This window comes from Galdieria sulphuraria (assembly GCF_000341285.1).
Source record: "Galdieria sulphuraria unplaced genomic scaffold scaf_57, whole genome shotgun sequence".
In the NCBI taxonomy this organism is placed as follows: domain Eukaryota; phylum Rhodophyta; class Bangiophyceae; order Galdieriales; family Galdieriaceae; genus Galdieria; species Galdieria sulphuraria.
Window position 1 is genome coordinate 42,532 of NW_005178418.1, and position 27,414 is coordinate 69,945.

Below are 27,414 nucleotides of genomic sequence, written 5' to 3' on the forward strand. Positions count from 1 at the left end.
TTTGTAGAGTTTTTGATATAATATTACCTTGAAAGTTAAAGGGCCCTTCGAGTTATGTTTCCGCTACTTGGCCTGGTATGGGTCGAGTTTGATGTTGAAAACGGACCTTGTATCAGGGATACTTTCTATCCTGTATGTGAAGACAGTGGGTCCTGTGAACGAAGGGACGTGTTTTCTACCAGTGCGAAAGACTTCATAGCTTTCCATGCAATGCCTGATTCAACCAGTGTGTCATCAGAAATAATCCAAATGGAAGATTCTCTCTTTTTCTTTCGTATTCCTTACAGTTTATTATTAGAGACAGAATCAGCTGCTTATTTTTGGAAAAATAACGGTCCTTGCCAAAGCAAATTTTGCTTCCAAACTGTAGAAGTTATTGGCCACAGCTTGTTTCGAGTATCTGCCAGCGAAAGTGCTCGAAGAGGTTATACTCAAAACGCGATAGTTGCAGTTTGTACCACCAATATCTCTACCTGTTTCGTGAGACCACTTCTTTATCTAGTTACAGGCAATTTGTTTCAACATGGAAGATTACAGAAGGATAAGATTGAGCGGGAGCTTGAATACTTGAAGTTTCAGTGGCTGGAGATAATAGCTGGAGGAACGGATAGTTATGGTTCTACAGTGAAGACGTTAACATTCCTTGGCAGTCAATTATTAGTGAAAGGAGATTATTTTTTATGTCCTTGTGGTTCAGCAAGACAGTGGTATATTCATACTGTTGAAGTTACTGATGAAGAACCTAATTTATACCATTCGATGAAAACGAGAGATTTCCCAATTACTTCCTTAGTGAAGCCAAATTGTAGTGTTCCTTTTTTTCACGAATTTGATTTGTATCTATGCTTTTCAGAAAATTTAGGCTACTTATGGACTTTGTGGGAATTGATGATGTTAGGAGAGCCCATCTTAGTGGTTTCATCAACTCCAGCAAGAGCTTGTTCTGCTGTCGGATGTTTGTTAAGTCTTCTTGTTCCTTTATTACCTATTGGCGTGAATTGGCAATCTTATTTTGTTATTCAGGCAAGTCCTTGTTGTTTTGAGTATTTGTTTGTTTAGCCCTCAAGTTAGGATTTGGATGAATCGAAGGATAAAGAGTGTCTTTGCCGTAGTCTATTTGGCATTACTAGTGCGTTTTTATGTAACCAGTTTGAAGAATCGAGACATATTCTCTTTATTGGGCAAGCTATTGACCGTCATAGTGAAATGTATCCTTCTCTCTATTTGAAGACGAAATATTGTCAAAAATTTAGCAAAAGCAGACGTTTCTTAAAAGCATTACAAAATTCCTCACAAAGACTTGCGACCTGCGTTATATTACGCGAGTATTTTCGAGAAATGACTTTGACTGTTTTGAGAATGTTTCATCCTTTTTTTGTTCCTTTGAATGCTCAAGAAATGAAACAAGATGGGAATAATCATGACGAGGATGATATTATGAAGATATTGATGCAATCGCCTCCCGAGTTTCGTTGTTTCGATAAGACAACCTTTCCAAGTGATCATGATATTGAAGTTTCTTCTATTACGTCTCTGTTATCTTCCAAACGAGATGCTCTGGCCAACAAGTTTTTATTAGATAAAAAGCATCTTTTCTATTCTTCGGTGAATGATCATTTGTCTGAAAATGATGAAAGTGGTTCCTCAGATGGAGGGGAGGATTCCGATGGGGACGTGAAGTTTAGTGAACTTTCAAGGAATCTTGATTCTCTACAATTATCATCTGCCAAAATGTCTCATTCCAGGAGACGTTCAGGTTCTGAAGATCATTCCAGAAAGGGTATTCGTCACAAGTTAAAAGAAGCATCTCGTCATCGGAAACTTTCCAAGAGAAAAGTTGTTGTTCGTCAGTTTGTGAAAGACTTTATTCATGGTCCAGTATTTGAAGAGTGGTTTAGGAAACGTAGACTTTTAGCGGAATATCGATGGTTTGTTCGATACAAGCAATGTATTACTGGTGTTTTAAGTAAACTCGAAAGTGGAGATAGAAGATGGCAACTTCCCAATCTTTGGAGAAACAAAATAGAAACACACATTAACTATGTGCGTCAAATGGGTGATACAGAATTAGAATGTTGGCTATTGAACGCTTTTACTCAGTTGGAGATGATCGTGAAAAATCAAAGCTATACGAGTCAGACTTGAAAGCCATTTCATCGGACAACGAGATTTCGATTTCCCGCCAATGCCAGTCACTTTGGATGGCTTCTCTCGTTGCTTTTGCCTTTGCTGTTATTGGTCTATCCTCTTATATTTTAATATTCTTTTTATACATCCCTCAAATATTGGCAAAGGTAGTTGCTAAACTTTGTAACCATGTTGTGTTTCGAAGAGAAGCTCATATAAGTATACGTTCCTTGCGTTTCATCTTCTTGTCTGGAAAAGTCAATTTGAAAGGTCTTTGCTACACTACTATAGACGCAAACCTATATGTAGAAAACCTTGAGATAACAGTACTATGGTGGAGAGCCTTATTTCTCAATAGGCGTTCAAGTAGCTCCCACCAACCGACTCAAGGGCGTTCTGAAGAAACACCTGCTGCTTTTATTGTTGCCCAAGGAGTTCAAATTCGTCTAGTCAATCAAAAAGCGCGCTATGATTTTATTCAAAAAGTCGTAGAACAACAAACTTATAACGTTGATTTACAAGCTCCATTCAGCTTACTTGTAGAAGAGTTCGAAGGCTATTCACTATGGCTCTATCAGTATTTGGGTCCTATTGCTATTGACCTTCAATATTGTTCTTTTGTCGCAAATGACCCTGCGGTAGGACTTTTTTCAAAGCTAACTTTTGGGATACAACTGAAACCAAGGCATAGATTTCAGATGCTGTCTTGTTGTATTTCGAGACGGGAAAAGGACGTTATGCTGCTGTTTCAGCTCCTTGTCCTTTGGATGTGTATCGTTCCTTTTACAAGTTGACTATGAATCGTTTCCAAATACAGTATGTTTTGTGTTTTGAAGTTTGTTTTTGAAAGGGAAATAAGTGGAGTAGGTATGTTTCTGTAATATCGGACAATATGAGAGAAAATGAAACAAGCAACTTGGATGGATATATTCATCGCAATGGTTTGGATCCAGAAGGATTTGCAGAATCTTTAGTTACGCCACATTCGATGAAGTCATATCTGTCTTCTTCTATAAATGAAGAAGCAGAAATGACGGTCATCGATAGCCCAGCTGTTGATCATGAATATGAAGAAACGAATGAAAGATGGAGTTATGTCAATTCTCTTATATCTTATTGGATGAAATTACAAAGTTTTATGATCCGGTTATTTGGTTACTTAGAAGTATCTTCAACAGATGTTCTCTCGCACCATAAATTTACACTTTTTGAAGCTGATAATGTACAAGTTGAGTATCATTATGATATACCAGGAATCACAATATTACTGGAGGGACAAGCTCCTGTCTGGAATCCACCCGAGTGCCTACTTAAGATATCCTCTTCAGGTACCCGATTTTATTATAGTCCTTTTCTTGAGAAAGCCAAATGTGTACTTTTGGAGAGATTTTTCCCTCCTACTTTTGAGAATTTTGAGGTATACTAGAATGATCGGATTTTATAGAGAAACATATCACTAATATCTCTTAGATAGATACCAATTCTACCAAAGAAGGGAGGAAGAGGCGTCACCGTTGCTTTCAAATAGAAATGGAATGCAAAGCCAAAAGCAATCAACCTATGATGGACATTATTTTTCATCCTCGTTATCCTGATAATAATCGACGTTCTTCTGATACTGCCCGAATCAATATTTGGTGTCAAGAATCACTTCAGTTATCACTCTTGTATCCTTATATGATAAGTGTTGGTGAAACAGAAGCGAATTTGGAATTTTGTGCCAATTTCGATGAAGTCGTCGTCGATCTTTTACAAGAAAGCACTTTATCATTGTGCAAGGCCCCTATGTTAACGGTAAGTTTTCGACTTGGGCGTAAGCTATTCTTCTATTTATATACAAAAGGTGGAAGGAAAACTTGGCTTCCCAATGATTTGGAATGGCTATCGAAAATGGTCATTCGATTTTCGTTTGTTATCTTCGAAATGGACTTTTGTGAGAGAATACACAAACGTCATATCAGATATCTTGAGTGAGATGTCTGAGGGTGTTACTTATGATCCTTTTCGTTCTTTTTTGCCTACTGAGTATTTTGTCAATTTTGAACTTAAAAGTGGTTATAGTCTTTATTTTTCCGCTAATCCTCTGAACAACTGGAAGAATCCTTCTCAAATGGATATGGATAATGAATGGGCACTCGAAGCAGTCGGGAATACGTTGAAAATGAAGTTTCATTCACCTTCCAGTCTCTTTCCTATGCCATTGACTTGGGATATGAATTGGTTACTTTACGCTCCGCATTTGAAAGTTTGGTTTCATTGGCCTATTGAACCTGACTTACGAAGGAGACTGGGAAGTTGTCAAAAGATTATTGATGTTTCCAGTTTTGATATTCAGTGTTCGCATTCCTATTGGAATATCTTGGTGCCTGGTTATCAAGATAGAATCAGAGCGGTATTGAACATATCAGACTTGAACTTTGTTTTAAACCCTCATCACTTGACTTATTTAAATGAGTTTCTAGACAACTATTTCGGAGAACATTTATTCGCACATATGGATGGCAGACCACTCATTCAAGAATATTGTAGCAGTATGGAGCAACTTGTAAATGTTCGATCAACAAGAGAAACATCCTTTTTGATGAATATTCATCGATGGAGTTTTTTTGTTTGTGCCGGCATCGATCCTGCTATCAAGGTTCCAAGTTTTTTCTCCTATCTTCGATTGAAAATACCTTACTGTTCCTACTACATGAAGAGTACGAAGAGCTGTACCAGCTTTACTTTGAGTTGTCCAAGAAATATCGAAGTAACTCCTCACGTAGAAAGTGAAAGCGTTGCTGCGCGAAACAATACGGATCATCGAAAGCTGTATTTAAGAGGGGTATCGATTAGTGTGCTTTATCTTTTTGGAAATAACGATGTAGAATATATCAATATTGCTTCCATAAGGCTCGAGTCCTTTTATGGCCAAGTGAGGATGGACAAAGTGCAATGTTTTAGTGATATTTGGAATTGTTTTCGTTTATCATCAACTGAACGGAAGAAAGGTTATCTTCTTCCATTGGAAGCATTGGAATTGGAACTCGGTTCCCTCGACCTTAAATTTTTTCATGAAGATAGCATAGTAGAGTCAGTGGTTCCCTCCGGTCTCAAAGTTGTACTGAGTAATTTGCAGCATGCTAACGTTCGACTAACAGCAAAGTTGGAAATTGGATTGATATTGGTCAGCTTGTGGATACCTACAAGTCAGTTATTAGAAGATTCGGTTGGTGGTAGCAATATTGTGAAGAAAGCTATTGAAAAGCAAGACTATACGGAAGTGGCATCCTTTTCTTCCCGTTTAACAGTAACATTTCGTATATTCGAGAAACTAGCTTCCTTGACTGCCTTTAAACAAATGGAAGAACTAAAGAAAGCCGATTGTTTTCAAATGCGTATCCAATTCCTATGGAAAGAAACCGATGAGCTTTTGATGAATAGCCGCTCACGAAGAGACTTTCGCAAGCAAAGCAACTCCACTTTGGGAGTTTCAAATGAGAATAAGCAGAGCATGTCTCGAGCAGGCAATTCAGACTTTGGTGAAATTCCTGATTCTGTACAAGAATTTTGGATGCAACTTGAGGCAGCAATGAACAATGGAGAGTTGGGAGAATGTGATGAAGAAGGTTTCAATGGGGAGCAAAATTTATCTTATCTCAAATTGGCAGTTCCGGAAAGTATGAAATGCAGTCTTTCTCCTGCTGCCATTCAAACAGGAATAAACCTCATGAATGTTTTTATTCCTAAAAGAGAAGAACATGTGGAGCTGATTATCTGTGACATTTGGAAGGAACATTTGGAACGCTGTATTGCTTCGGAGGAAGATACGGTTTTCAACTATAAGTTTTCAATGGAGTTGCCAGAAGTGAAAGTTAAAATTAGAAAGATGAGTCCTAACAGTTTCTCGTGTAACAAATGTATTTCCTTTTCTTCTATACCCGAGATTTATTTATATTTATCCAATTCCTATTTAAGATGGAATGTATCTGGTTCCCGAAGCAAAGCAAAGGAACTTGTGTTTGGACTCTCTCAAATCCTGTGTGGTATATCTTTGGATGGAGGGTTGGATGACCAGTCCAGAATCATGGAGCTCAATCATATTCAGATTAGGAATATTATTTCCTCTGGAAAGGAAAATGTAAATATGATGCTAGATTCTTTCAGAATTGGAGAGAACATGAATGAATTGGAGTCTTTGGTTAGATGTTGTATGTTGTTTGCAAAGTTCGGCGTTTCCTATTGGGGTGGTGTTCTTAAGAGCAAACCCGAAACTGTAACTGCCGATGTCTTTAGTCTTTGTGTGATTGCTGGAGAAGCTTCCACGGGACTGGTGACTTCAGGTAGACAAATCCGAAAAGTCTTCTTGTCTGCTTTTGCTAGAGTAAAAGCAATGAATCAAATGGAAAGGTCTCGAATGCTTATGCTTCTCCAATCTTCTGCCTCCCGAAATCATCCTTATTCATCTACTGTTGGCAACAGAAAAGTAGCTTTTGAATGGATTTGTCATTGGAATGAGTTTTCATTGATAGTAGAAAATGTTAGTATTTTGGTATGTCATCAAATCTATTGGAAATATTCCTGCTTCTCTGGTCGTAGCATTCTCGTACTTGTGATGAATGAAATGCATTCAAAAGCTGATACCCAACTGGTTACAAAGATTAGTGCTTTTATACGTGAATGTATTCGTATTTGGTATAGTGAATGGTCCATTTCACAAAGGGAGTGGACAGCTTCTGCAGTGGAAAGAATGCAACGTAAAATATTTCGTTCTATGCCAGAAGGAGAATGGATAGATCCTCCTATTCATTCCAAGCAAATGACTGAAGATCCTCCCACAGTTGAGAACCAAATAAGTGATGATGCATTACTTCGGTCGCTGTCTACTGCGCCATTCTTCTTTAGTAGTAGTAGGAGAGTCAATCAGAGGAACAATCTTGTCTCAACTTTTTCTGTACCTTGGGGAACAACTTTACCTGGTACTATTCATTCGGAACAAAAAGAGAAAGATGCAAAAATATCTGCTCAAGACTCAGCCTTTCTATTAAGGTCTCTTAGTTCTTTTGAAGCGAAGACAACTTGGAATGAATTGGATATTCAGCCATCTCTGCTATCAGCAGCACTTATACTCGTGGATGTTATGGTATCCATCGATAAGATAGATTTGCAACTCTCTTCTTCCTCAACAGAAAGCGTATTTGTTTTTCAATCCTATCAAAACGTCACTTATCTTCCCATGTCGCTTGCTGATTCCTTGGAGCACTCTAGTATTTTATGTAGCAGTGAAGAAGTGGAGTGCAAAATCAACGGACCTAATCTAGAAGAGTGGGTAGGAATCTTCATCAGCACTCCACAGTATGTCATTTCATTACAGAACAATGGAAGAAATGCCAATATAGTTGCTTCGATGTTGACTATAGAAAATGTTTCGATGAGAGTAGAATACAATTTCTTTTCAGCTTGGCATCTATTCGGACATGTGTTGGATGAATTGAGAAGTTTAATAGGAGAAAGAGAAGTAGATGCTCGCACTGCATCTTCACAAATATACAATATACCTCCTTTGAATGTTGCCGTTTCAGAATGTAGTTTACAAGTAAGTACTGTATGATTGTTTTCTAGTTTCATTGAAATGACATGTTTATGTATCTATGGAATAGCTTCCACTTAGTGAGAACGACCATAAGTTGCTATACAAAGTACAAGATTTGAGAGCAACTTCTTGTGAACTTAGCCATACGGAAAATATTGTTGTTGTTCGAGTACCTTCTCAATTTATGGAATACTTTGACAAACAAGTGGCTCATGATCTTCTGCAGTTGCCTAGTGCTGTTTTGGAAGCAAGAATAACTTTAACAAGCGATGATAATGATAATGAAGAAAGACTACAAAATAGACCAGTCGTCACCTATTACCGATTTCATTTGGCTTTCAAAGCCATCGAAAGTATGGTTACCAAAGAGCGTTTGAGGGGTCTGAAGAATATCTTCGAATTGTGGAATCGACCTCGAAAGAAAAATTTCGTTAAACCAATGACGGCGAACAGTATGTTGGCAGATCATAGTAGAACAGTAGTGACACGTTTGTTTAGTTTAGGTAAGTGAGATTCTTGTCAAACTTTTTTGTTGGAGAAAACTAAGAAGCTTTTCCAGTCATTTCTCTGCAAACCTTATCACTCAATTCGGAGTTGATGGGAATTCATTCCGAACTATTTTTGGATAATTTGAATTTTGTTTTGAAGACGACCAATATTCCTTATCCTGACATTCATATTACTTTTCGAAATATTGGTTTGGTGATCCGTTCCGCTGGTTCTCTTCCATCGAGATTTTCTATTAATCAATTTCAGTCTCGCATTCGAATGAAGCAATCTATAGACTCTACATTTTTGCATCGGTTACAACTGATTTCATTATCATCTATGAAAGAATGTGAAGTATTTATGGATAAGCGATGTATGACTGCTTTGGTTTTATTAGCGGACGAATTTAAATACTATGAATGTGATGAAGAAGAATCGTCCACAACCGACTCTCTTATGGGAACTGTGGCAGCAGCAGCTTCCAGACTTTGTATTTATATGTTGACCAATGTTCGTATTGGTATCATTCGCATGACTTTTGTTGTCGATAACAGTTATGATATTCGTATCTCTTCATATTCTCCATCATTATCTCTAAGAATGGACAACTTGAAGACTTTACCTCGTTATCGATTGGTATTGACAGGTTCATTTGAATCGGCCAACATTTATCAACAGAACACTCCCATTTTGACGTTTCAAGGTTCTTGTATCGATTTCAGTTGGTTATCGGGAAATGTTGCGTGTTTTGTAGATGTGGGCTCTTATACTCTCTCTCTTGATCATGCCATAAGACTATTACCAGATGCTGCTTCTGAAAATGATTCTGTTATGGGTACCCAAATTTTTACTTTGATTGACCTCGGAGTCAATATTAATGCTGGAGTTGTAACTCTCAAGTCTACAAAGTATATGGATACCGATATTATGGTACCTGGCATGTATTGTAATTTATTTTTAGATGTTACAAGACTTAAAGCTGTGTTCTTTTGTGATTGGGATTATGCCAATATGGACTTTTTGGAAAGCCAATTGGAACATATCATGAAGTGGTTCTTTGATCGTTCCCAAGAAAACTTGAACCAACCAGTACCTTCCACTCATTCTAGAAAGTCTAGTGTTCCTTGGCATCGAAGAATGAAAACTATCGCATCCTTTGCATCTTCTTCTCCTATTACTAGTAGTGGAAAGTGTTTTCAATGGAGTTTGATCGTTCGTCTTTCGAGATCCTATGCAAGGTTGAAGGAAAGCGTGGGTTCTCCTGGGTTGATGATGCTATCTGCTTCAGCTTTTGTTCCCGAAGCTCAATTTTTGTTTAGCCCTGGAAAACATCCCATTTATGGAAAGCAAATCTTGTTAGCCAGTGGCGGTGTTGGTAGTTTGGATATTTCATTGAATCCAGGATGGCACACTGCAAGTCAACTACGATGTATTGGTACAGGGTAAGTTAAGTATTGCATTATCCCTAATCTTATGACAACATGTCCATAGGATTGACTTTCTTGTTGACTTGACCAATAGAACGGGAACTTGTAGATTGAGACAGATTGCCGCTGATTTAGAATTGGCTTCCTTACTCTCTTTGCAAAATGTGTTTCAGCATATTCATTGGTCGTCTACTACTCAACCTACTCATTGGGAAATACAACCTCTTAGAAAAGTTGCTATTTCTATTTGTGTTCAAGATTGGATGGATGTTTCTCACGATCACTATCACCTTCAACAACAAACACCGTTTGTAAAGTTATCTCTTCGCATGGTACAACAATCCAGTGGTTCCATGGAGTTAGGATTCTATCGTTCCTACGTTCACTTTGGGTTCCTAGATGATCGCAACTTTTTCTATTTGAACTGTGCAAGAGGTCAAATACGTTCCACTCGACAACATTTTCATGGTAAGGGTGGATTAGAAAGACTGTTCATCTCGCAGTTATCGAGTCCATCCATTGGTTTCTTGTATTTGGATGTCGACTCATTTTTGTTTCATTTGGCTCAAGGAACAGAAGGAGATACTACTCGAGAAGAAATTTTAAGACTCGCCTGCAAACAGTTTTCTTGGAAAACTTACGAGTCAAGTGATGAAGTCCTTCGACTTGCAAGGAACTCAGTTGACATGGATATATGGATAAAAGGATTACATGGTGCTTTGTGTTCAACCAGTTCTCCGGCATTGAGTCGGTTACAGGAATCCTTATCGCACCTGGTAAGTAATCTTTTTCAATGCTTGGTCTTTTATTGTGTACTCATTCATTTCCGTTGTACAGTTGATGGAAACCAAACGTATCAGTTCCATGGTTGTAGGCAACACGAGTCGCACCATCGGTAGCATTGACACTGATAGTCGTCATTCTACGATGGCTCATGTGATGAGAAAACACAAAAACAAACGACTTGTGATTAACGGAGACCATTTGATGTTGTCTTTGTTCGCTATGCATTTTCATGAACAAGATTTTCTTCGAATGGCTAGTGACCAATATCGAATGACGTTTTTCCAAACGGTGGACCGCAATCGAGGAGAAAATCGACAACTACAAGTACAATTCGATACCTTCCGTATCCAAAGGGAATCTCTTTCAGTATGTCAACATAGGCACAACACAGTCCACGGAATATCTCAACCTTTTTCTTTTTAGGATCCATCCTCACAAGGTACCATCTTAAGTATTCCTAATCCCAATTTAAGATTACAGACAATCGTCTATGCAACCGACTTTTATTATGATTTTGTCACCGACTTTGATGGCCCCGTTCAAATTACCAGTCGCGTTAGTCAATATCGTTACATGCGTCATATTTTGCGACTCTATTTTTCCAAAACACAAACCCATCAAGATTCCCTTGGTCCTCAATTGGTAACGACGATGGAAAGTCGTTATCACGTTCATCGAAAACGACTGTTGTTTCAACCCAAACTCAATGCGCTGGGGGAATTGACACCGAGTCTTGATATGTTACTTTCTTGGTTAGGTTTAGGGGATACGGGTGCCATACCTTTGTTGATATATGAACGAATATTGGACAAATTGGATCAACTCATGTCAGGTGGCACTAGTTTTGTTACGAAAACAACCATTCCATCCGTTTCAGAATAAATATAATTGACTATTTTTTTTGTTCCAATTCCGACTTTAAGGCTGTGTTTTCTTTTCGAAGGTTTTCATTTTCGTTCAATAAGGCTATCAATTGATTTTGTAACTCGGCCTAGTCATCATCATCATCATTTTTTCTCTATCTATCTATCTAATGACTACTTACCAATAACATGAAAGGACCTCGAGTCTCACCAACAGGACCACCACCCAAACCAATACGTGGAGAAGGTGACTGAGGTCTTGAACGAGAAGGCAAAGAAGGGTTACTTGCATGATCTTCCACTTCTTTTACCTCAAAACGTCCTCTACGAAAGGAGGTTGAAGATCTGTTGTTTTCGGTAGAGTGAGAAATACTAGAAACATTGGCTAGTCGATGTGAAGAAAGCTCTCGGACGAGCACAGGAGGAGCTATCATCATCATCATAAAATCCATTCAGTACATTCTCATCTATCAACAAACACATACAAATACCTTCCATCGTTGCATGGGGTTGTGCATGAGATTCTTTGGAAACCAAAGGCAATGGAGGACTATGTTCTTCTATCCATGGATTGGGAGTCGTTCGACCACCACCACTCGTATCGACTACGTTCAATGAATTCCCCGTTGAACGGCTATCTCCAACAGTTGTACGATCATCTACTTCAATTACCACAAAGCGCCCCTTTTTGGTCATCGTTTTGGCATTCTTCTCTTCACTACTTGCAACGATCGAGCTGTCATTTTGCTTCCTTTCTTCATCAGAGTGACTAGCATTATCTTGTGTAGAAAATGATTTGCTATCATGTTTCTCCACCAATTCATTCTTCTGACTACCTTGGATATGGTCCGTTCCCTCTTTTTTCCTATTCCATACTGTCTGCTTATCCTCCTGAGTGTCTTCATTCCAATCGAACGATTCGTTGTGTAAACTTTCGTACTTTTCTGACTTGACCTCGCTTTCACTCGAGTCGAAGTTCCATCCTCCAGCAATTTCATCATTATTTCCACTACCAGCGGTTTGTTTGTTGTTCAATACTTGCTGGACCAGAATTCTCTGATTGCCTGAACGCCTACCTAACGGTGGTGACTTTGCAATAATATCAGCAAGGTTACTGGGCTTTTTAACATTCTTAAAAAACTTGTGTTCTAATAATTGCGATGCCGTTGGTCGTTGAGATGGTTCTTTCTGTAGACATTGGCTGACCAAATCATGAAAAGCTTTGGAGAAACGTTGTCTAGCTGGTCCCTTTAAGGAAGGTGCCGGACCTTGCAAAGTTAATAACAAAACCTATGAAAAGAGCCACAAGTGAGATAACACACTGATATTAGAAAACGACAAACCAAACAATGCAAGTGTTTGCCCAGTTTTGCAAAATCTTTGTCATATAGCATTCAGTTCACATTACATACCTTCATTGGTGGATATTCTGAGAAAGGAGCTCTTCCTTGAGCCAATTCCAGTGCCGTTATTCCATAACTCCAAATATCTGCTTTATAGTCATAACCATGAGTCTGTTCCAATACTTCCGGAGCCATCCAACAGGGGGTCCCTACAAAAGTCTGTCTGATACTACGCTTAAGGCCCCCTTCCACCATCCAACCAACTAAACCATAATCACTTAGCATGACCCGTCCATCCACAGTTAGTAATATATTGGCAGCCTTGATGTTGCGATGTATTTGACCATGTTTGTGGAAGTACGAAACAGCTCGAAGAACCCCATACAAGATATATTGAACCAGAGGCTCATCCATACCTTCTGGAAAAGAGCAATCCATTAGTGACTTGACGTCTCCACCAGCCAACAACGGCATGACTACCCACAAATCGTGCCCACATACGAAAGAAGTGCAATAGGGAACGACGTTGGGGTGTAAAGACAAGGACATAACCTGAATTTCTTTAGATATCTCTTCCAATGAGGTTTGAAATAGTTCCAAGTCCACTATTTTGATAGCTACTTCTTCTTGTAAGCTTTCACACCAACCACTAGTTTGTTGGGTGATTCCAACTTTAGCCCCAAAAAGTTGTAAATAAAACCGGAATCCGAACGTACCGATAAACTACTGCAGATTCCCCTTGACCTATAGGCTCAATGAGTTGATAAGCTTCTGCCGTGTTTGGATATGCTTTCCTGGTCTCCACATGCTGTTGACTTTCAGAAGCCATTTTCAACAAGAACAATCAATTGGTAATTTGTCGATATAGAAATTGGAGAGAAGATTTGATTTCCAAGCGAGTGAATGACGACGATCAGGCAGTTAATAAGAGGTGCCGTAAAGAGAATTCCGCAACAAAAATATAAGAGAAATACTGCTTTACAAGGTGCGCCACAAAAGAGAGGTGTTTGCTTGCGAGTTTATACAACCACTCCCAAAAAACCCAACTCTGCTCAGAGAAAGGTGGCTCAAGTAAAACTGAGTAACGGGGAAACGGTGATTGCGTATATTCCTGGCGAAGGGCATAATCTTCAGGAACATTCAGTAGTGATGGTTCGTGGTGGACGTGTGAAGGATCTTCCTGGAGTACAATATCACTTGGTTCGAGGAGTGTATGATTTGGCACCCGTTGCTAATCGTTCCTCTTCACGTTCGAAATATGGTGTGAAGAAGAAGAAGGAATAATAATATCAAAGCTTCTTATAAATAGGCTTTTAAGTTTGGGTTAAATCTTTGCGATAGATAACCGAAAAGCAGCAGCTAGTGTTTCACTTTGGCCACCAAGAAACCAAACCCAGACCTAAGAAGGCAACTCAAATTTCTCTGCAAATAATTGGAATCAACTATAAATACCGTCTCCAGCTATAGAACCCTGAACAGTCATTGCACCTGTTGAAACACTTGACTGAACGCAATCTTTAGTCAATCAGAATCTCACGAGGCGATATGCTTACTCTATCTGAGTTTTCATAGACCACCTTGACCACTCGGAAACGTATATCTTCACCCTATAAATGTTGAGCCAAAGGTACGACATACTTTTTTGAACCGACACTAACCACGTCTATATGCAGATCATGGCCTTGGTATTTCCAAATCCATACTTGTTCTTCTTCATCAAAGACAGAAGGTTCCTGAACAAAGAAAATGTTGATGAATGTTGTGTGGCAAGTGCAAAGATTCCTAGAAAGTTACCTGCAAGGCTAGCCGATCAATAAAAATATTATTAAAAAAGTCGACTGAAACGTAGAGACCTTCAGAAGAGCTATGCTCAACCCTTCCGATTATGACCTCTCCTACTTGAGGTTCAAACACCAGTAGTCTAAAAATTACCTAAAAGAAGAAACAAATCGGAACATAAAGGTTGGATTGCGAGTGACAAAATAACCTTTGTCCAGGAACCACCGTCTCCAGGATGAAGATAGTCTTCCTCGGCCTTTAGCCAATCCCACAGTCCAACACACAATCCTAGAATACTTATTACGCACAAGGCGTTAACAGACATAAATCAACTTGCCTACGCCAGGAACTATCCTGTTGGAATATTTTCTATGAACTGCATAGCATAAGGCATCAAACTTGGGTAGAGAAAAGCGTTCTGGTGAAATTCTCAAGGTATCTTCCAGGACGGCAAGTTTGAACATTTCACTCTACATGAAGATCCTGTCGCTTGTAGTGAACGATCACTCGCACATATCAAAAGGAAAGAAAATTTGTTGACGATTTGGGAAAAGCTTTTCGTGTCTTGATGAAAGAGGAAAGTCAAGTAACAGCTGTTTTGGGAGTTCAGTGGGGAGATGAAGGAAAGGGAAAGCTTATTGATATCTTAGCTAGCCGATTCGATATCGTTGCACGCTGTCAAGGAGGTGAAATAGCTATTTGGACCTTGTGCACTCGATTCATTTTCTGTGAAATACTTTAGGAGCAAACGCTGGTCACACAATCGTTGTAGAAGATAAAAAATATTCCTTCCACTTGATTCCGAGTGGATTACTGTCTCCTGACGTGACTGCAGTGGTATGTCTGACAACTTGGTTCCAACCTTCTTATGTTTTTGTTCGCTATTGTGTTAGATTGGAAACGGAGTGGTCCTTCACCTAGAAAGCTTTTTCAATGAGATAGATGATTTGATGGCTAAAGGTATCGATGTTGAGGGTCGCATAAAGATATCGGTAAGCTACCTGTTACTACTCTTCAAAGTGTCCAATCAAGTTTTATACCACTGGGTAGGACAAGGCACACGTTCTATTCGATTATCATCAGTTAGTTGATGGATTCAGAGAAGAAGAGAGAGGTGGGAGCAAAATTGGTACGACAAAGAAAGGAATCGGGCCTTGTTATAGTTCCAAGGCCAACCGGTGAGATGTCTTCCTCAAATATCTTGTCTTCTTACTCATTCGTCTTTTATAGTACTGGCATTCGTATAGCTGACTTAAGGAACTTTCAAACTTTCGCTGATAAGTTTCGAAAGTCACTTGCTACCAAGTTTAAAAGGTTTCGAGTATTCGAATATGATCCGAAAAAGGAAATTGAAAAATATTATTATTTGACTCGACGAGCGGAACCTTTCATTAGAGAAACGGTGTCCTGGGTTCATGAAAGAATTAGTAAAGGTCGTTCAGTATTGATCGAAGGTGCTAATGCTGCGATGTTGGACATTGATTTTGGAACGTATCCTTATGTAACATCCTCCAATTGTACCATTGGAGGAGCACTGACCGGTTTAGGGATATCACCTAGAATGGTCGGAAATGTTGTTGGTGTCTTCAAAGCATACACAACTCGAGTAGGAGAGGGTCCATTTCCTACAGAATGCTCTGATAAGAACGGCCACATCATGCAGCAAGTTGGAAAAGAGTTCGGCACAACAACTGGTAGACTTCGTCGATGTGGTTGGTTGGATGTTATGGTTTTAAAGTATTCTATTCTTTTGAATGGATATTCTAGTCTTTGTCTCACTAAGTTGGATGTCTTATCAGAATTTCAATCTATATTGGTTGGAGTAGGTTATCGACATCGAGGAAGACCATTGCATGGATTTCCTTCATCTTTGGAAGTGTTATCCGAAGTCGAAGTTGAATATGAAACGTTCGTTGGTTGGCAGGGTGTTGATCTACACCAAGTTACTAGTTTTGAACAATTACCGGAAGCTGCAAAGACGTATGTCAATCGAATAGAACAACTAGTCGGAGTTCCAATTCGCTACATTGGCGTCGGTCCTTCAAGAAATTGTCTAATAGAAAAATAGACATTGTGTGTAACCGTTCCAATCCGTTCTTTGATACTTTTTTGACGTTTTTTGAATTTGGGTATTGGCCCTTTCCTTAAAGTGAACTTTGACTCTAATTCGACAAGACCATTCGATTCCTTCTCATGCATAAAGAATTAGAACTCAAAGAAAATGTATTGTTTTGGTTTCATATTTCCTTATTCCATTTCAACAATGTTTTCCTTATTTTCTCCTTTGAAAGCATATTCTGCATTTTTGTTGAAGTTTTCAAGTCTAACTAGAAGAGATTCGCATAGCTTCAGTTGGCTCTCCATTTTTTCAAGTTTTCTACCATCGCGAGATAATTCGGAACATACAACATTCCACTTTTGATTCTCTTGTAAAATGTCAAAAGCAGGCTTGAGTAATGCAACCATTCTCTGTATTTTCTTCCCAAAATCAGGATCCAGTCTAGGTATACTTTGCTTCCATTCGTCTAACAATTCCAATTGTCGTTGATTTTCTTGGAAATCCTCCATGATTTGCTCTAATCGTGAAAACAGGTCCCACACAGCAGTGTCATCCAGTTGAAATTGGTTCAAAACGTCTGCATCTAATAGCTCGTGCTCTCGCTGTCCTCTTTCTACTTGTTCATTTAGGTTGCACTTAACTTGTTCGAAATTCATCCAATTCCCTCTAGAAGAATTGCTATATTTCTCAAGGATACCAATAACTTTCCTCATTTCATTTTGTACTTGAAAACTAGTAAGTTCCACAGAATCACTTTCTACATCATCAGAAACCTTTTTTGTGTTCAAGGGTATGTTCCCATCTTCAAGGACATTGGAAAACAGAACTTCCTCGTTTTCTGTCAACCAAGGTTCTTCCCTTAACTGTCGTATGGTCAACATGATGCCGACCACTTCCTCAAGAATAGGCTTGTATAAAGTCCATTGAAAACTTTTTCCAGTCAAAATGGATACTGGGATACGAATATTTAGATATCTGTAAAACATGAGAAGGCCTTCAACTGTGTTTTCCTTCTTTCCTCCTTTGAAAATTTCTTTTTCCAAATTCCATTCAGAAGCTATCCTGGAAGTTGAATGTAAGTTTAAGGCAATAAGAAAGGATTTGCGATTGTCAACTTACCAGTTTGCCAACTCTTTCAAAACAACTTTCGAATCATTAGTCTCAAGCCAGTCTCTTAACGTTTTGCAGTTTGTATCATTGTCGCTCACATTACAGTTGGCTGGAAAGAACCCTGTTGAAAGCAAGCGTTGAGAAATACTTAAGCTCCACTCGTCTTCTGAGGTTATTCTCTCTTCAGCCGCGCCAATCATCTTTTGAAAAAGATTGGAGTCCAAAATTTGGCGCAATAAGGGGAGACACATTAGCATTTTTCTTGTTCATGTTACTTTACATCTAACTTAGCTCTTCAATCAGCAACTTTGATTTTTTAATGTATTTCTACATATGCACTGATAAGTTGCAATGAAACCATTTGACTGATTGGGAGAACAATTCAATTGAAGCTAGCGTTGCGATTTTCATTCGCTTTGTTTTCGTTAAAGTCATAAACTTGTCAGCTTTTGATGAAAACAGCTTTTGTATGCATTTATGGGCCGTTACGTCCTTTGTCACATAAACAAAGTTGTTTATACTGTTTGCAACGTAAGAAGTGGACGATGCAACTTGCTCCGAGGAGAAGCTATGACAAATACATTCCACCACCTCCTGGTTTTCAAAAACTTAAAGATTATTACCCCAGACAAAACTATCCCGGAACTTTAGCTCCAGGGATAACTCCTGATATTTTAACCGTGGAAGAATTGTTAGAGAGTCCCTCGGAAAATCTTGCTTGTGTAGAGTACGATATGGATGAACGTGCTCCTTTTATTCGGGCACATGACGATTGTATATTGGACTGGTTGGCGGAAGATGGTCGGTAGGTTTTCTTATCTGGCAATATTGCTGTTCTTCCCTAACTTTCAGCAGATTGATCGAAGAAGATTGGGATATGGACGATAAGAGTTCGTTTGTCGAAACTGTGGATACGATAGGAGATGCTACAATCGTGGATGATGAAAAAGTATTGGCAGAGTATTTAGGAGAAGCAGACCCATCTGAAGACGAGTATTATTTAGAAGAACTTGAAACGTGATTTCTGCTTTATTAGATTGGTGCCAAGCAGATATGTCTAGTTGTTTTGTATGATAGGATATTTGCAAATTGTTTCGATCATAAAGATTGCTACTTATCAAGTGATAGAGCTGCTTTAAGAACTCGAGTTGCCATTCACAATTTTTGCCAAAGTTCCTTCAATTGACCAAATATCTCATGATTGAAAAGTGCCCAGTTTCTTTCTGTGTCATTTTTGAAGATTGCTTGAAGAAAGTGATCATGATTTTTTTGAAAAATGAGTATTTTGAATGTTTCGTTACTCTTATAGATAGTGCAAGTAAGATAGCAATTGTGAAAAACTGGATTGAGTTAGATATAACATTATATATGTATTTGTGATGATTTCATTTTTTATTTTGATATTTCATCATTCATTGAAAACTCAACAAGGCTATTAATATTTGAGAATTGACTCATAACCCTATCTTTCCTCCATAGCCAAATGGGTTACCTTATTTCTTCTTCCTCCACCATGTGATGATGAGAAGCTCACTATAAGACAATATGAAAACATAAATATCATGTTACTAACAATAAGTGAGAACTTGTCTGAATATTGAAAGGAAATATTGTCTCCATTCGTAGTAGTGAATGACAATATTTATTGGGCGTTGGTAGTTGAAAATGCCTTTGAACTGGGGACAAACATTCAAGTTGTAAAAGTTACAATATACAAATATTCACATACACAATAGAGACACAGGTAAACATATATATATACCCTCCCTAGCGTCTATTCAACTCCTCTCACTTCATTCACTCCGTACGGTATAATGGAGTTGTATACAGTGGATATTGTGGAGTTGTATCGATTACGTGCCCTTGACTCTAGACAATATTTGATCGAGAAACTAAATCTAGATGAAGCCAAAGCCACTTGGTTGCTGTCCATCTTAAAGGTACTACTATTGTATTTTGGCTCATTTCGGTTGAATATTAAGTTTGTATATCAAGGATCCAGAAAAGTGGAAGAATTGGTTTCTTAACTTTACCAACGATGTGAAGCTTTCAGCATCTTTAAGGAAGGAACTTGCATTACTTGTAGTAGAGTCTTGCACTACTCTTCCTTTGGGTTTTCAACAAGCTATACAAACGCAGATGGATGCTGTTCGAAGCGAGTTTGCTTGTGTTGGAAATCTTCTCGAGTTCGTTGTGGGCAATTTCTATTGGGAAGATTGTTTTCAAGAAAACATTAGAGTTAGGGGTATGCAGGAGAGAAAGAATTACACGGAATATCGATTGTTGGACCAGTTGAGCGACAAAGTTACGTTACGTAAAAGACAAAGAAGCAAAACAGAAGACTTGAACGAAGCAGAGAGTCTAAAGAGAGGTAGAGAGTCTCGTAGAGTAAAGTCCACTATATACGGAAAGGATTCTAACAAGGAAGGAACGAGTAGCAAGAAGACGTCCTCAGAGTCGACAATTGCTCATTCAGACCATTTAGTTAATCACGTAGAAAAGTCTTCGAGTAATTTTATATCGGATGATAAGACTACATCCGATAGATATTCCAATGATACAGAAGATAGCTACCAACTGAAAGCTTCCTACAGACGAGATCCCTTTCGAATGGCCGAATTTATAAAGAAAACAAAATGTTTTTCTTGTTGCCAGTCGAGTACCTTTTCATTTTTGAAGGAGAGCAATCAACCCGGTTCATCTAGTTTAGACACCGAAAGGAATGTTGCTACTATTGAAGAACCTGATGATGGTATGTCTTGGCAACCAGAACAGTTTGACGTATTTTCTTGTGTTCCAGATGTTCCTCTTATATATTCAAAAGTTGGAATGAACCAGTGTGGACAACTTTGTCTGGATGAAAATAGCAGTCTATGGAATACTAGCTCTGAAGTAATGAAGAATTGTAGAAGATTAATGAACGTGTACCAAATGAAAGAAACTTTTGAAAATTATTCAAATGGAAACGATTCAGACACCTTAGATGAGTTGATTTCTTCTCCCATTTTGTCCAATACAGAACTTTTAGACTCCAAAGATGAAGGATATGTTCCTCGGGAAGGTTACTCGCTTCATCAAGTTATTACGCAAGAAGTAGAAGCTGAAAAGTATCCTCCTCAGTATGAATGGCAACTTGTAAGAAGTTTCATGTGTAGTATTTTTATGCAAATAGGATTCACTCATTGCAGCCAACATGCCATGGATTTGATGACCGACATGTTACTTGAAAAGTTTCAGAAGCTTGGTAGGCTTTTATGTGGCATGAGAGACTATGACGGCTCCTTTTGTAAAGACCAAGAAATAACTTGTCCCAAACAAGTTGTTTGGTATATGAATAATATACTGGAAGAAGATCCTTTGAAACATTTATTACACTGTTTATATCGCTGTGGTTTTGTATTTAGGGTTCAGGATTTGTTATATTACTACTCCGTAGATTTGCCTTATTTATCCAATACGATTCTACAAGTAGAAAAAGAGTGGAAGAAAAGATTTGAGCACTTAAAGAAATATTCTGAAGAGCCCAATTCATATATTACCAAAGTGAAGTCGAATTCATTTTGTGAGTATGATGTTTCGGAATCTGACGAAAACAGTGCGTTTGGAGAAGATGGACAGTTGGTTGAACCATTTCGTTGTTTTGGATATATAGGAAATAACTCTTATTTGGATATTCTTAAGCTACACTCTCTTCAAGGTTATTTGCAGGTTCCTCCGAAAATTATATTTGCATCGCAGTCTACTAACAGCTTGGAATAAAACAATTATATATTGTGAGGTTTCATATGACTTCCAATGATAGATACGTTTGTTTGCCAATGAGAACAACTACAGTATAATATGATTAAAGTGGATTGGGTATTTAGCTCTCCAAGTTGGCAAGTAAAGACAGACATCATTCCATTACTCTTAAGTGTTTAATCGGAAGAAGAAGAAGAAGATAAACTTTCATCATCGGAATATACTCCTATAAAACTTCGAGTTGAACGGGAACTCTTTTGAGAACATTCTGGAAAATGTTGTACTAAAGTATCTCCAATAGTAAGAATATCCAACAACTCTAGTTTTCCTTTAGAACCACTCAAAGCCAACCAATTCGATGTCTCTATATCTTGACAAAATTGAGTGGCAAAAATAGCTCCTACTCCTGTAGTTTTCCATTCCTGGACCAACTGAGGTCGACTTTCCTTACAATCCCAAAGTCTAAGGCTTTCATCCAAAGAACCAGTAACTAGCATTCCTTTGAAATGTGTGGAGAATGTGCAAGCAGAAACAGCTTTCTCATGAGCCTTACAGGTCCACAATGCAACAGAACGTTGACTTTCAGAGCTTGCCATTCTACTATCGAATAATTCCATTGTGCCATTTTCAAGTGTAACCAAAAACTTTGAGCTTGCAGCACCTTCCCAACTGGTTGGCACCCAACAAACAGATTCCACATCAGAGTCAACAGATAAACGAAAGCTTGGAATATTTTGGTTCACCCGAATATCCAAAAGTGAGACAGTCTGATCAAAAGAACCTGATAAGAGTAGAGTGGGTTCTTTCTCATGCCAACAAACACTTTGAACTTCCTTTTCATGGTGTAGCCAAGTCCGAACACTCTTACAGGTGGTTATATCCCAACAACGAACCGTGCAATCAGCTGAACCGCTTGCCAAAAGCCGTTTGTCGTTTCTATTCCACGATAAACTTAATACAGAGTCCACATGATACTCTGAATCCACTTTCTTTGGTCTTCTCTTAGTTTTCTTTCGGGTAGAGCTCGAAGAAAGTTTTGAGACACGAGTTTCCCCAAGAATGGCAAGAGGTTCCAGTTCATCAACAGCACTTGCATCATATATCTCAATTTGTGGTATAAGACTACCAACAGCAACGCAACTTTGGCAGTTCCAACCATCCAAGCCAGAGATATCACACCACGCTAGCGACAAAGGAAAAGATGGAAGCACCAAATCATGGTGTGGATACAAGTGCGGTCCGTCTTCCGTGTCTTCTATGACATAAAATACCAAAGAAGAAACCTCATCTTCTGTCAAACCGCATATAACTACGGCGTCCGTTTCACTAGTACAATGTCAAAACTACATAAACGAAAGATATAGTACGAACCGATATTGGAGATCTTCCCTTTCTTCCTCATCCTGTTGGTCTTTTTCATAGTCCGCCTGTAATGTATCTTGCTGGGTCAGGCTGTTTAGATCAGGAGCCAACACATCACCGACGGATACAGACGAAGAGTCTGATGACTCATCACTTTCTTCCATAACGGCTTCGTTTTCTTCAATAATACAGCTACTGGAAATAAAGTCTTCTATTTCGTTTTCTTTATTTTGAGAAGCACCACGAGGAACCCAAACCAAAGCAGATATCATTATGAGACCACGTTCACTATCCCAAAAATCCACAACCAAAACTTTACCAATGGGTAATGGGAATATATCATGACTTTCGAATAAGCAATTAAAAGTTTAGTAACAACTTATTTTTATGATATTGTGAAGCAACCAGAAATGATCCGTAGATAGTCTCACATTTTTATTATATAGTCAAACACCAATGCATTCAGCACAAGTCTTTACCGGGATACGTGATATTGAGTACTTTGCTGTCTCTTGTATTCACAATCAACTTCGTTGCTGCACCAAGTCGTCGTCAATCCGAAACGTTGTAGTACTTTCAAATAGATTACAATGTCATTGTTCTTTTATGTCGTGAATAGATAGTTCCCCATTTTATCCAGTTGATAATGACATATCCTTTGAGTTTTATATTTCCAAGGTTGGATCGTTTCCAGTGCCATTAACTCATGAAAATATTTTATGTAACAGCGACCTTTATAGCTTATCATACTTCGACTGAGACGATTATCACAAATAGGAAGACAATAATTGACAGATACACTATCAAGATATATTCATTGCAATCTCTCAGAGCCAATTTACCACACGTTGACACGGAGTGACGAGTTATGAACAAGAAATCCTGAAAATAAAACGACGAGTTTCAACAAAGTCACGTCGAGAATGACTGAAGTCTCGATTGGAACATCACAAAACAGCCCAACGGAGGCTGGTACACAAGGAGAAAGAGTTGGTCACTGTCTTTTCTTCCAAAGAGGAAAGGCTTAAGAATAGTTGTGATATTCTTTATTTAGATTTGTAAATTACACTATAATCCATCGACTTGTTGAAAGGGATCCCCTCTTCGAAGCCCGCCAATCTCCAAATTAGACTTATAGACTGAACGACTTGTCCGTTATTTCCAAATTCAAAATTTGGCGCTATAACTCAAGTACTGAAACACTTTCCTGACCTAGAAATGGAGGATAATAAAGAAAATTTAGATACGTTAGATGATGAAAACACACAAGATACTATGCAGCTTGGAAGGAGTACCAAGCTTACTGAAGATGCTGCAAATACTACCAAGACAATGACAAATATTGCGAGTATACCGGGAGATAAGAAAAGGCGTCGTTCCTACCAAAAAAGGGTATCCTTTGGAGGAAGCCAAGTAAAAATTTTTGATCGAAATGAAGAAGAGTGGAATATAGCAGACGAAGTGCATAACGAGCATGACTACACAGAAACCAACCCACAAATCACCAAACATATTTATAGTTCGACTTTCAACAGTGACAATGCCGATACCATAACTATGCCCAGTCTTTCGACTCTCTTGAAAGACACCGAAGGAGAAACCGCTGAGTGGAAAATGTCCTATGAATATTCAACAGATATATCCAATAGAAAAACTTCAAAGGAAGATAATGACTATTCTGAAGATACAGAAGAATTCGATGATATCACCAACGCCAACAACTCGCTCAGTTTTTTTATGGATGAAGACGTTTCCAAAGCAGCAAAGTTGCCTCGGATATCTATTGGTGACACAACCATATTTCCATCCACTCGTCGTAACTACGATAACGATACAGAGTTGAACTCTTCCAAGCAAGAGAAAAAAGATTATGATCCGTTTGATGCCACATATACCGAGATAACTGAAAAGATACCAAAATTGAATGATCTATTAGGTGAGGACGAAACACTGACTTCCAATTGGGAGAGCGTTCGAAAATCTATCGAAACCTACCAAAATCATGCGGAGGAGGTAGAAGAAGATGATGCTGATGCTAGTTTTGAAAAAATGTACGGAAGAGTCTTCGGTAGTCCCTCTGGCAAAGGAGATGCTGAGCAACTTTACGATACTAAAGAGATGACTGCAGAAATTACAAAGTCCATTCCATCTTTACGCATGTTAATGGAAGAAGATACAACTGTAAGCCTCCCTCGAATGCCAGTAAATGCTTCAGAGTTGAAAAATATTCAACGACAAATACAAATGGATGATACAGAAGACAAGAGAATGTATGAAAAGAGAAATGAAAAAGGCGAAACTAAAGACTATGCAGAACCTTATGAAACAGCGATAGAAGCGCAGTCGGCTGTAGAAGCTCCCAATGAAGAGGACTGGAGCATTTCAACAACTGACTTCAAAAACCTGCTTCAGTCAGAAAGAGATCAGAATGAAGAAAATGAGCTGACCGATACAATGAAGGAAAGCAATCGAGATTATACTTGGCCAGTATCACGACCGCAAACAGATAATGAAGATTGGACGTTTCAAGAAATTGTTCCAACTCAAGAGACAGGCAAGGATGATAGGACACCGAAATTTCGATTCGTTAAAAAACCTCCAGTCTACACTCCCAATAGAAAAGTTCAAACAGAATCGAAAGATAATCGCATCGCAGAACATCATGAACCAAATAGAGATAACAGTACAGTGCAAAATGCGAAACCATCGGCAGTTTACACACCATCTCCTATCGCTGCTTCTATAAATAAGGAAACTAGGACAAACTCTACAATGAAGAGTTCTGGTCAGGACAGGAAACAGTCCGTAAGTATTTTTTGGTTTTGGAAAGTTCAATACTTACAATAATGATAGCTCGAATTTCGGAGAAAATCGATCGCAGCCAACGTCAAACGACTTTCAACGCTACCTTCTACAAGATCGAATACATACGATTCCACACCGTCAAATAATAAGTGGAATGCAGGTCACTGGGATAGTCTTCAAAAACAAGAAGCCTTTGGAGATGATGACGATAGTGAGTTGCATGCATTAACAGAAATATTCATGACAAACGAAAATCCGACAAACAAGAGTTCCACTAGCAGGCAACAAAGTCATAATGCGGTCTCAGAATTTCTTCAAGAAGCAAAAGTTCGCTTCTTAGATAACGTTTCTTCACGAAGACGACAAACTTCGTATGGCATATACACCACGGATGATCGTTCGACTCCTGAAAATGAAGAAAGCAAGATTTTAGCAGTAACAGGATCCTATGGATGGCTCAAAAAGCTGGAAGAACTCTGTGAGAAGCTTGAAACGTCGTGCACTGATACAGAAACACGAATAAGCTCAACGGAAGATACACTCAACAAAGAACCTCCGGAATTACTTTGCACAGTGCTGAAGAAAGACTTTCCAAAACAGCAATTGACTAGGCTTCAAATCTCTATGAAGCGCTTGAAAAATTTCTGTCGACTAGAGGCGCGCTGTAGTTGGTACGAAAGAAGATTGCAGTTTGAAAATGAACTCGCGTCCGAGCTAGAATATTGGATATCTCGTTTTAAGGAAGAGATGCAATCCATAGAGTCCCATATTGAATCGATGCAAAGACTTTCTTCGGAGTTTGATGACATAGCAGAGTCGCAAAAGTTAAGGCTACAACCTTCTCCCCTTCCAGTTGAAGAACAACGTAAACTCGAATCTATTATTGCCTCTTTACAGGAGCAAGAAAGTGTTCGCGAGGGTTTCTTACATTCTATCCAAACTCTCGAGAAAGAAATTATGCACAAAGAAGATGAAAAGCAAAAAATTCAGCAAGAAGGTTCGCTTCTGTCAAAACGCAGACAGTCATTAGAGCAGTATGTGCTTTCTTCTTCAGATGCTGCAAAGACAAATGCGAGGTCTATTCAAGAGCGCTTTGAGTTGTATTGCTTTCTTTTAGGCGTTTCTATCCGACAAATAAGCAAGACGTGCATCGATGTTGTCATTTTAGATAGGTTAAATATGAAGATTGGGTTCAACAATGACAATCACATATTCTGTATTTCGAAAATCGAGTCAAAAGCTTCTGATATGGTCTTATTGAATAATTGCATTGCCCCTTTTGTTTTCGAGTCTTTGGAAAATTTGAAACCCATGCAATTTCGTAATATCTTATGGTCCACGGTTTACAAACTGACTCTTGTGAACCTGATTGAACTGCAGCTGAACTCTATCAAAGGTTTATATATCGTAAATACGATGGAAAAAGGCTTTGGCTTTGTTGTGGAATCATTGTTTGCCTCAAGTAAGCTTGGATGGAAATTCTATGTTCGTTGCCAATGTGAAGATCTATGGCATCTATCTCCTATCGCTTGGGAGATTGAGAGCATTTTTGGACAATGTGAACAATCATCGTCTTTAAAAGACCAACTGAACACACTTGTTACCGAAAACTCTCCTCTCATAGATGGCATGAAGACCGTGAGTCAGTGGTTATCTGAACGAAGATCGTCTTTGAGTCACAACTTATAGTTTTAAACTGATAGAGACTGGTGCCTTCAGTTAACTTTTTCTATCTACCTTGCGGATATACTTGATACTTCCTTTTCATTTGGCACTGTCATTATAAACCTCTTGTCTTTTCGCTCTATAATTCAATTCTGTTCTCTTTGTTTCTCGAACGATTATGCCTACTTTGTTTTCTCTACAAAATTGGAACGCAGAAAAAAGCTTAGCTTTGCAAGTGTTGTATATATATGTCGATTGACGATTATTACGTGGTGGATATAAGGCC

General features: G+C 38.6%; 10 protein-coding genes across 11 annotated transcripts; 6 read left to right on the forward strand and 4 right to left on the reverse strand.

Annotated features, from left to right (window-relative positions):
* The first annotated feature begins 39 nt into the window (after positions 1 to 39).
* Positions 40 to 10,860, forward strand: Gasu_55450 (uncharacterized protein). The gene is made up of 11 exons (XM_005703322.1): positions 40 to 993; positions 1,072 to 2,056; positions 2,101 to 2,765; positions 2,819 to 2,943; positions 2,995 to 3,544; positions 3,598 to 3,921; positions 3,971 to 7,702; positions 7,767 to 8,202; positions 8,259 to 9,630; positions 9,680 to 10,391; positions 10,453 to 10,860. The coding sequence occupies exons 1-11, from the start codon at positions 55 to 57 to the stop codon at positions 10,822 to 10,824; spliced, it is 10,212 nt and encodes a 3,403-aa protein (XP_005703379.1). The 5' UTR covers positions 40 to 54; the 3' UTR covers positions 10,825 to 10,860.
* Positions 10,861 to 10,864: 4 nt separating this feature from the next.
* Gasu_55460 (serine/threonine protein kinase) lies at positions 10,865 to 13,439 on the reverse strand. The gene is made up of 5 exons (XM_005703323.1): positions 13,324 to 13,439; positions 12,677 to 13,256; positions 11,756 to 12,554; positions 11,447 to 11,691; positions 10,865 to 11,392 (listed from the first exon to the last, which is right to left on the reverse strand). Exons 1-5 carry the CDS (start codon positions 13,434 to 13,436, stop codon positions 11,294 to 11,296), a joined length of 1,836 nt encoding a protein of 611 aa, XP_005703380.1. The 5' UTR covers positions 13,437 to 13,439; the 3' UTR covers positions 10,865 to 11,293.
* A 10-nt stretch (positions 13,440 to 13,449) lies between these two features.
* Positions 13,450 to 13,940, forward strand: Gasu_55470 (30S ribosomal protein S12 (plastid)). Its single transcript, XM_005703324.1, has one exon. It carries the CDS (start codon positions 13,511 to 13,513, stop codon positions 13,889 to 13,891), a length of 381 nt encoding a protein of 126 aa, XP_005703381.1. The 5' UTR covers positions 13,450 to 13,510; the 3' UTR covers positions 13,892 to 13,940.
* A 4-nt stretch (positions 13,941 to 13,944) lies between these two features.
* Gasu_55480 (DNA-directed RNA polymerase III subunit C25) lies at positions 13,945 to 14,909 on the reverse strand. Of its 2 annotated transcripts, XM_005703325.1 has the most exons (7): positions 14,724 to 14,909; positions 14,595 to 14,674; positions 14,402 to 14,539; positions 14,266 to 14,340; positions 14,161 to 14,214; positions 14,060 to 14,111; positions 13,945 to 14,006 (listed from the first exon to the last, which is right to left on the reverse strand). In XM_005703325.1, the coding sequence occupies exons 1-7, from the start codon at positions 14,848 to 14,850 to the stop codon at positions 13,975 to 13,977; spliced, it is 558 nt and encodes a 185-aa protein (XP_005703382.1). In that variant the 5' UTR covers positions 14,851 to 14,909; the 3' UTR covers positions 13,945 to 13,974. The 2 variants fall into 2 exon arrangements, with proteins under 2 accessions (XP_005703382.1, XP_005703383.1); XM_005703326.1 differs by lacking the exon at positions 13,945 to 14,006 and having other exon boundaries at positions 14,015 to 14,111.
* A 10-nt stretch (positions 14,910 to 14,919) lies between these two features.
* Gasu_55490 (adenylosuccinate synthase) lies at positions 14,920 to 16,603 on the forward strand. Its single transcript, XM_005703327.1, has 5 exons — positions 14,920 to 15,072; positions 15,129 to 15,223; positions 15,280 to 15,378; positions 15,437 to 15,564; positions 15,617 to 16,603. Exons 1-5 carry the CDS (start codon positions 14,955 to 14,957, stop codon positions 16,452 to 16,454), a joined length of 1,278 nt encoding a protein of 425 aa, XP_005703384.1. The 5' UTR covers positions 14,920 to 14,954; the 3' UTR covers positions 16,455 to 16,603.
* A 1-nt stretch (position 16,604) lies between these two features.
* Positions 16,605 to 17,819, reverse strand: Gasu_55500 (uncharacterized protein). Its single transcript, XM_005703328.1, has 2 exons — positions 17,565 to 17,819; positions 16,605 to 17,507 (listed from the first exon to the last, which is right to left on the reverse strand). Exons 1-2 carry the CDS (start codon positions 17,804 to 17,806, stop codon positions 16,634 to 16,636), a joined length of 1,116 nt encoding a protein of 371 aa, XP_005703385.1. The 5' UTR covers positions 17,807 to 17,819; the 3' UTR covers positions 16,605 to 16,633.
* Positions 17,820 to 17,909: 90 nt separating this feature from the next.
* Gasu_55510 (uncharacterized protein) lies at positions 17,910 to 18,720 on the forward strand. The gene is made up of 2 exons (XM_005703329.1): positions 17,910 to 18,360; positions 18,411 to 18,720. Exons 1-2 carry the CDS (start codon positions 18,008 to 18,010, stop codon positions 18,574 to 18,576), a joined length of 519 nt encoding a protein of 172 aa, XP_005703386.1. The 5' UTR covers positions 17,910 to 18,007; the 3' UTR covers positions 18,577 to 18,720.
* Positions 18,721 to 19,349: 629 nt separating this feature from the next.
* Positions 19,350 to 21,340, forward strand: Gasu_55520 (uncharacterized protein). Its single transcript, XM_005703330.1, has 2 exons — positions 19,350 to 19,495; positions 19,551 to 21,340. Exons 1-2 carry the CDS (start codon positions 19,370 to 19,372, stop codon positions 21,312 to 21,314), a joined length of 1,890 nt encoding a protein of 629 aa, XP_005703387.1. The 5' UTR covers positions 19,350 to 19,369; the 3' UTR covers positions 21,315 to 21,340.
* A 4-nt stretch (positions 21,341 to 21,344) lies between these two features.
* Gasu_55530 (transducin family protein / WD-40 repeat family protein) lies at positions 21,345 to 22,979 on the reverse strand. The gene is made up of 2 exons (XM_005703331.1): positions 22,668 to 22,979; positions 21,345 to 22,622 (listed from the first exon to the last, which is right to left on the reverse strand). Exons 1-2 carry the CDS (start codon positions 22,928 to 22,930, stop codon positions 21,473 to 21,475), a joined length of 1,413 nt encoding a protein of 470 aa, XP_005703388.1. The 5' UTR covers positions 22,931 to 22,979; the 3' UTR covers positions 21,345 to 21,472.
* A 170-nt stretch (positions 22,980 to 23,149) lies between these two features.
* Positions 23,150 to 27,280, forward strand: Gasu_55540 (uncharacterized protein). Its single transcript, XM_005703332.1, has 3 exons — positions 23,150 to 23,808; positions 23,875 to 25,463; positions 25,512 to 27,280. Exons 2-3 carry the CDS (start codon positions 23,877 to 23,879, stop codon positions 27,150 to 27,152), a joined length of 3,228 nt encoding a protein of 1,075 aa, XP_005703389.1. The 5' UTR covers positions 23,150 to 23,808; positions 23,875 to 23,876; the 3' UTR covers positions 27,153 to 27,280.
* The last annotated feature ends 134 nt before the right edge of the window (positions 27,281 to 27,414 follow it).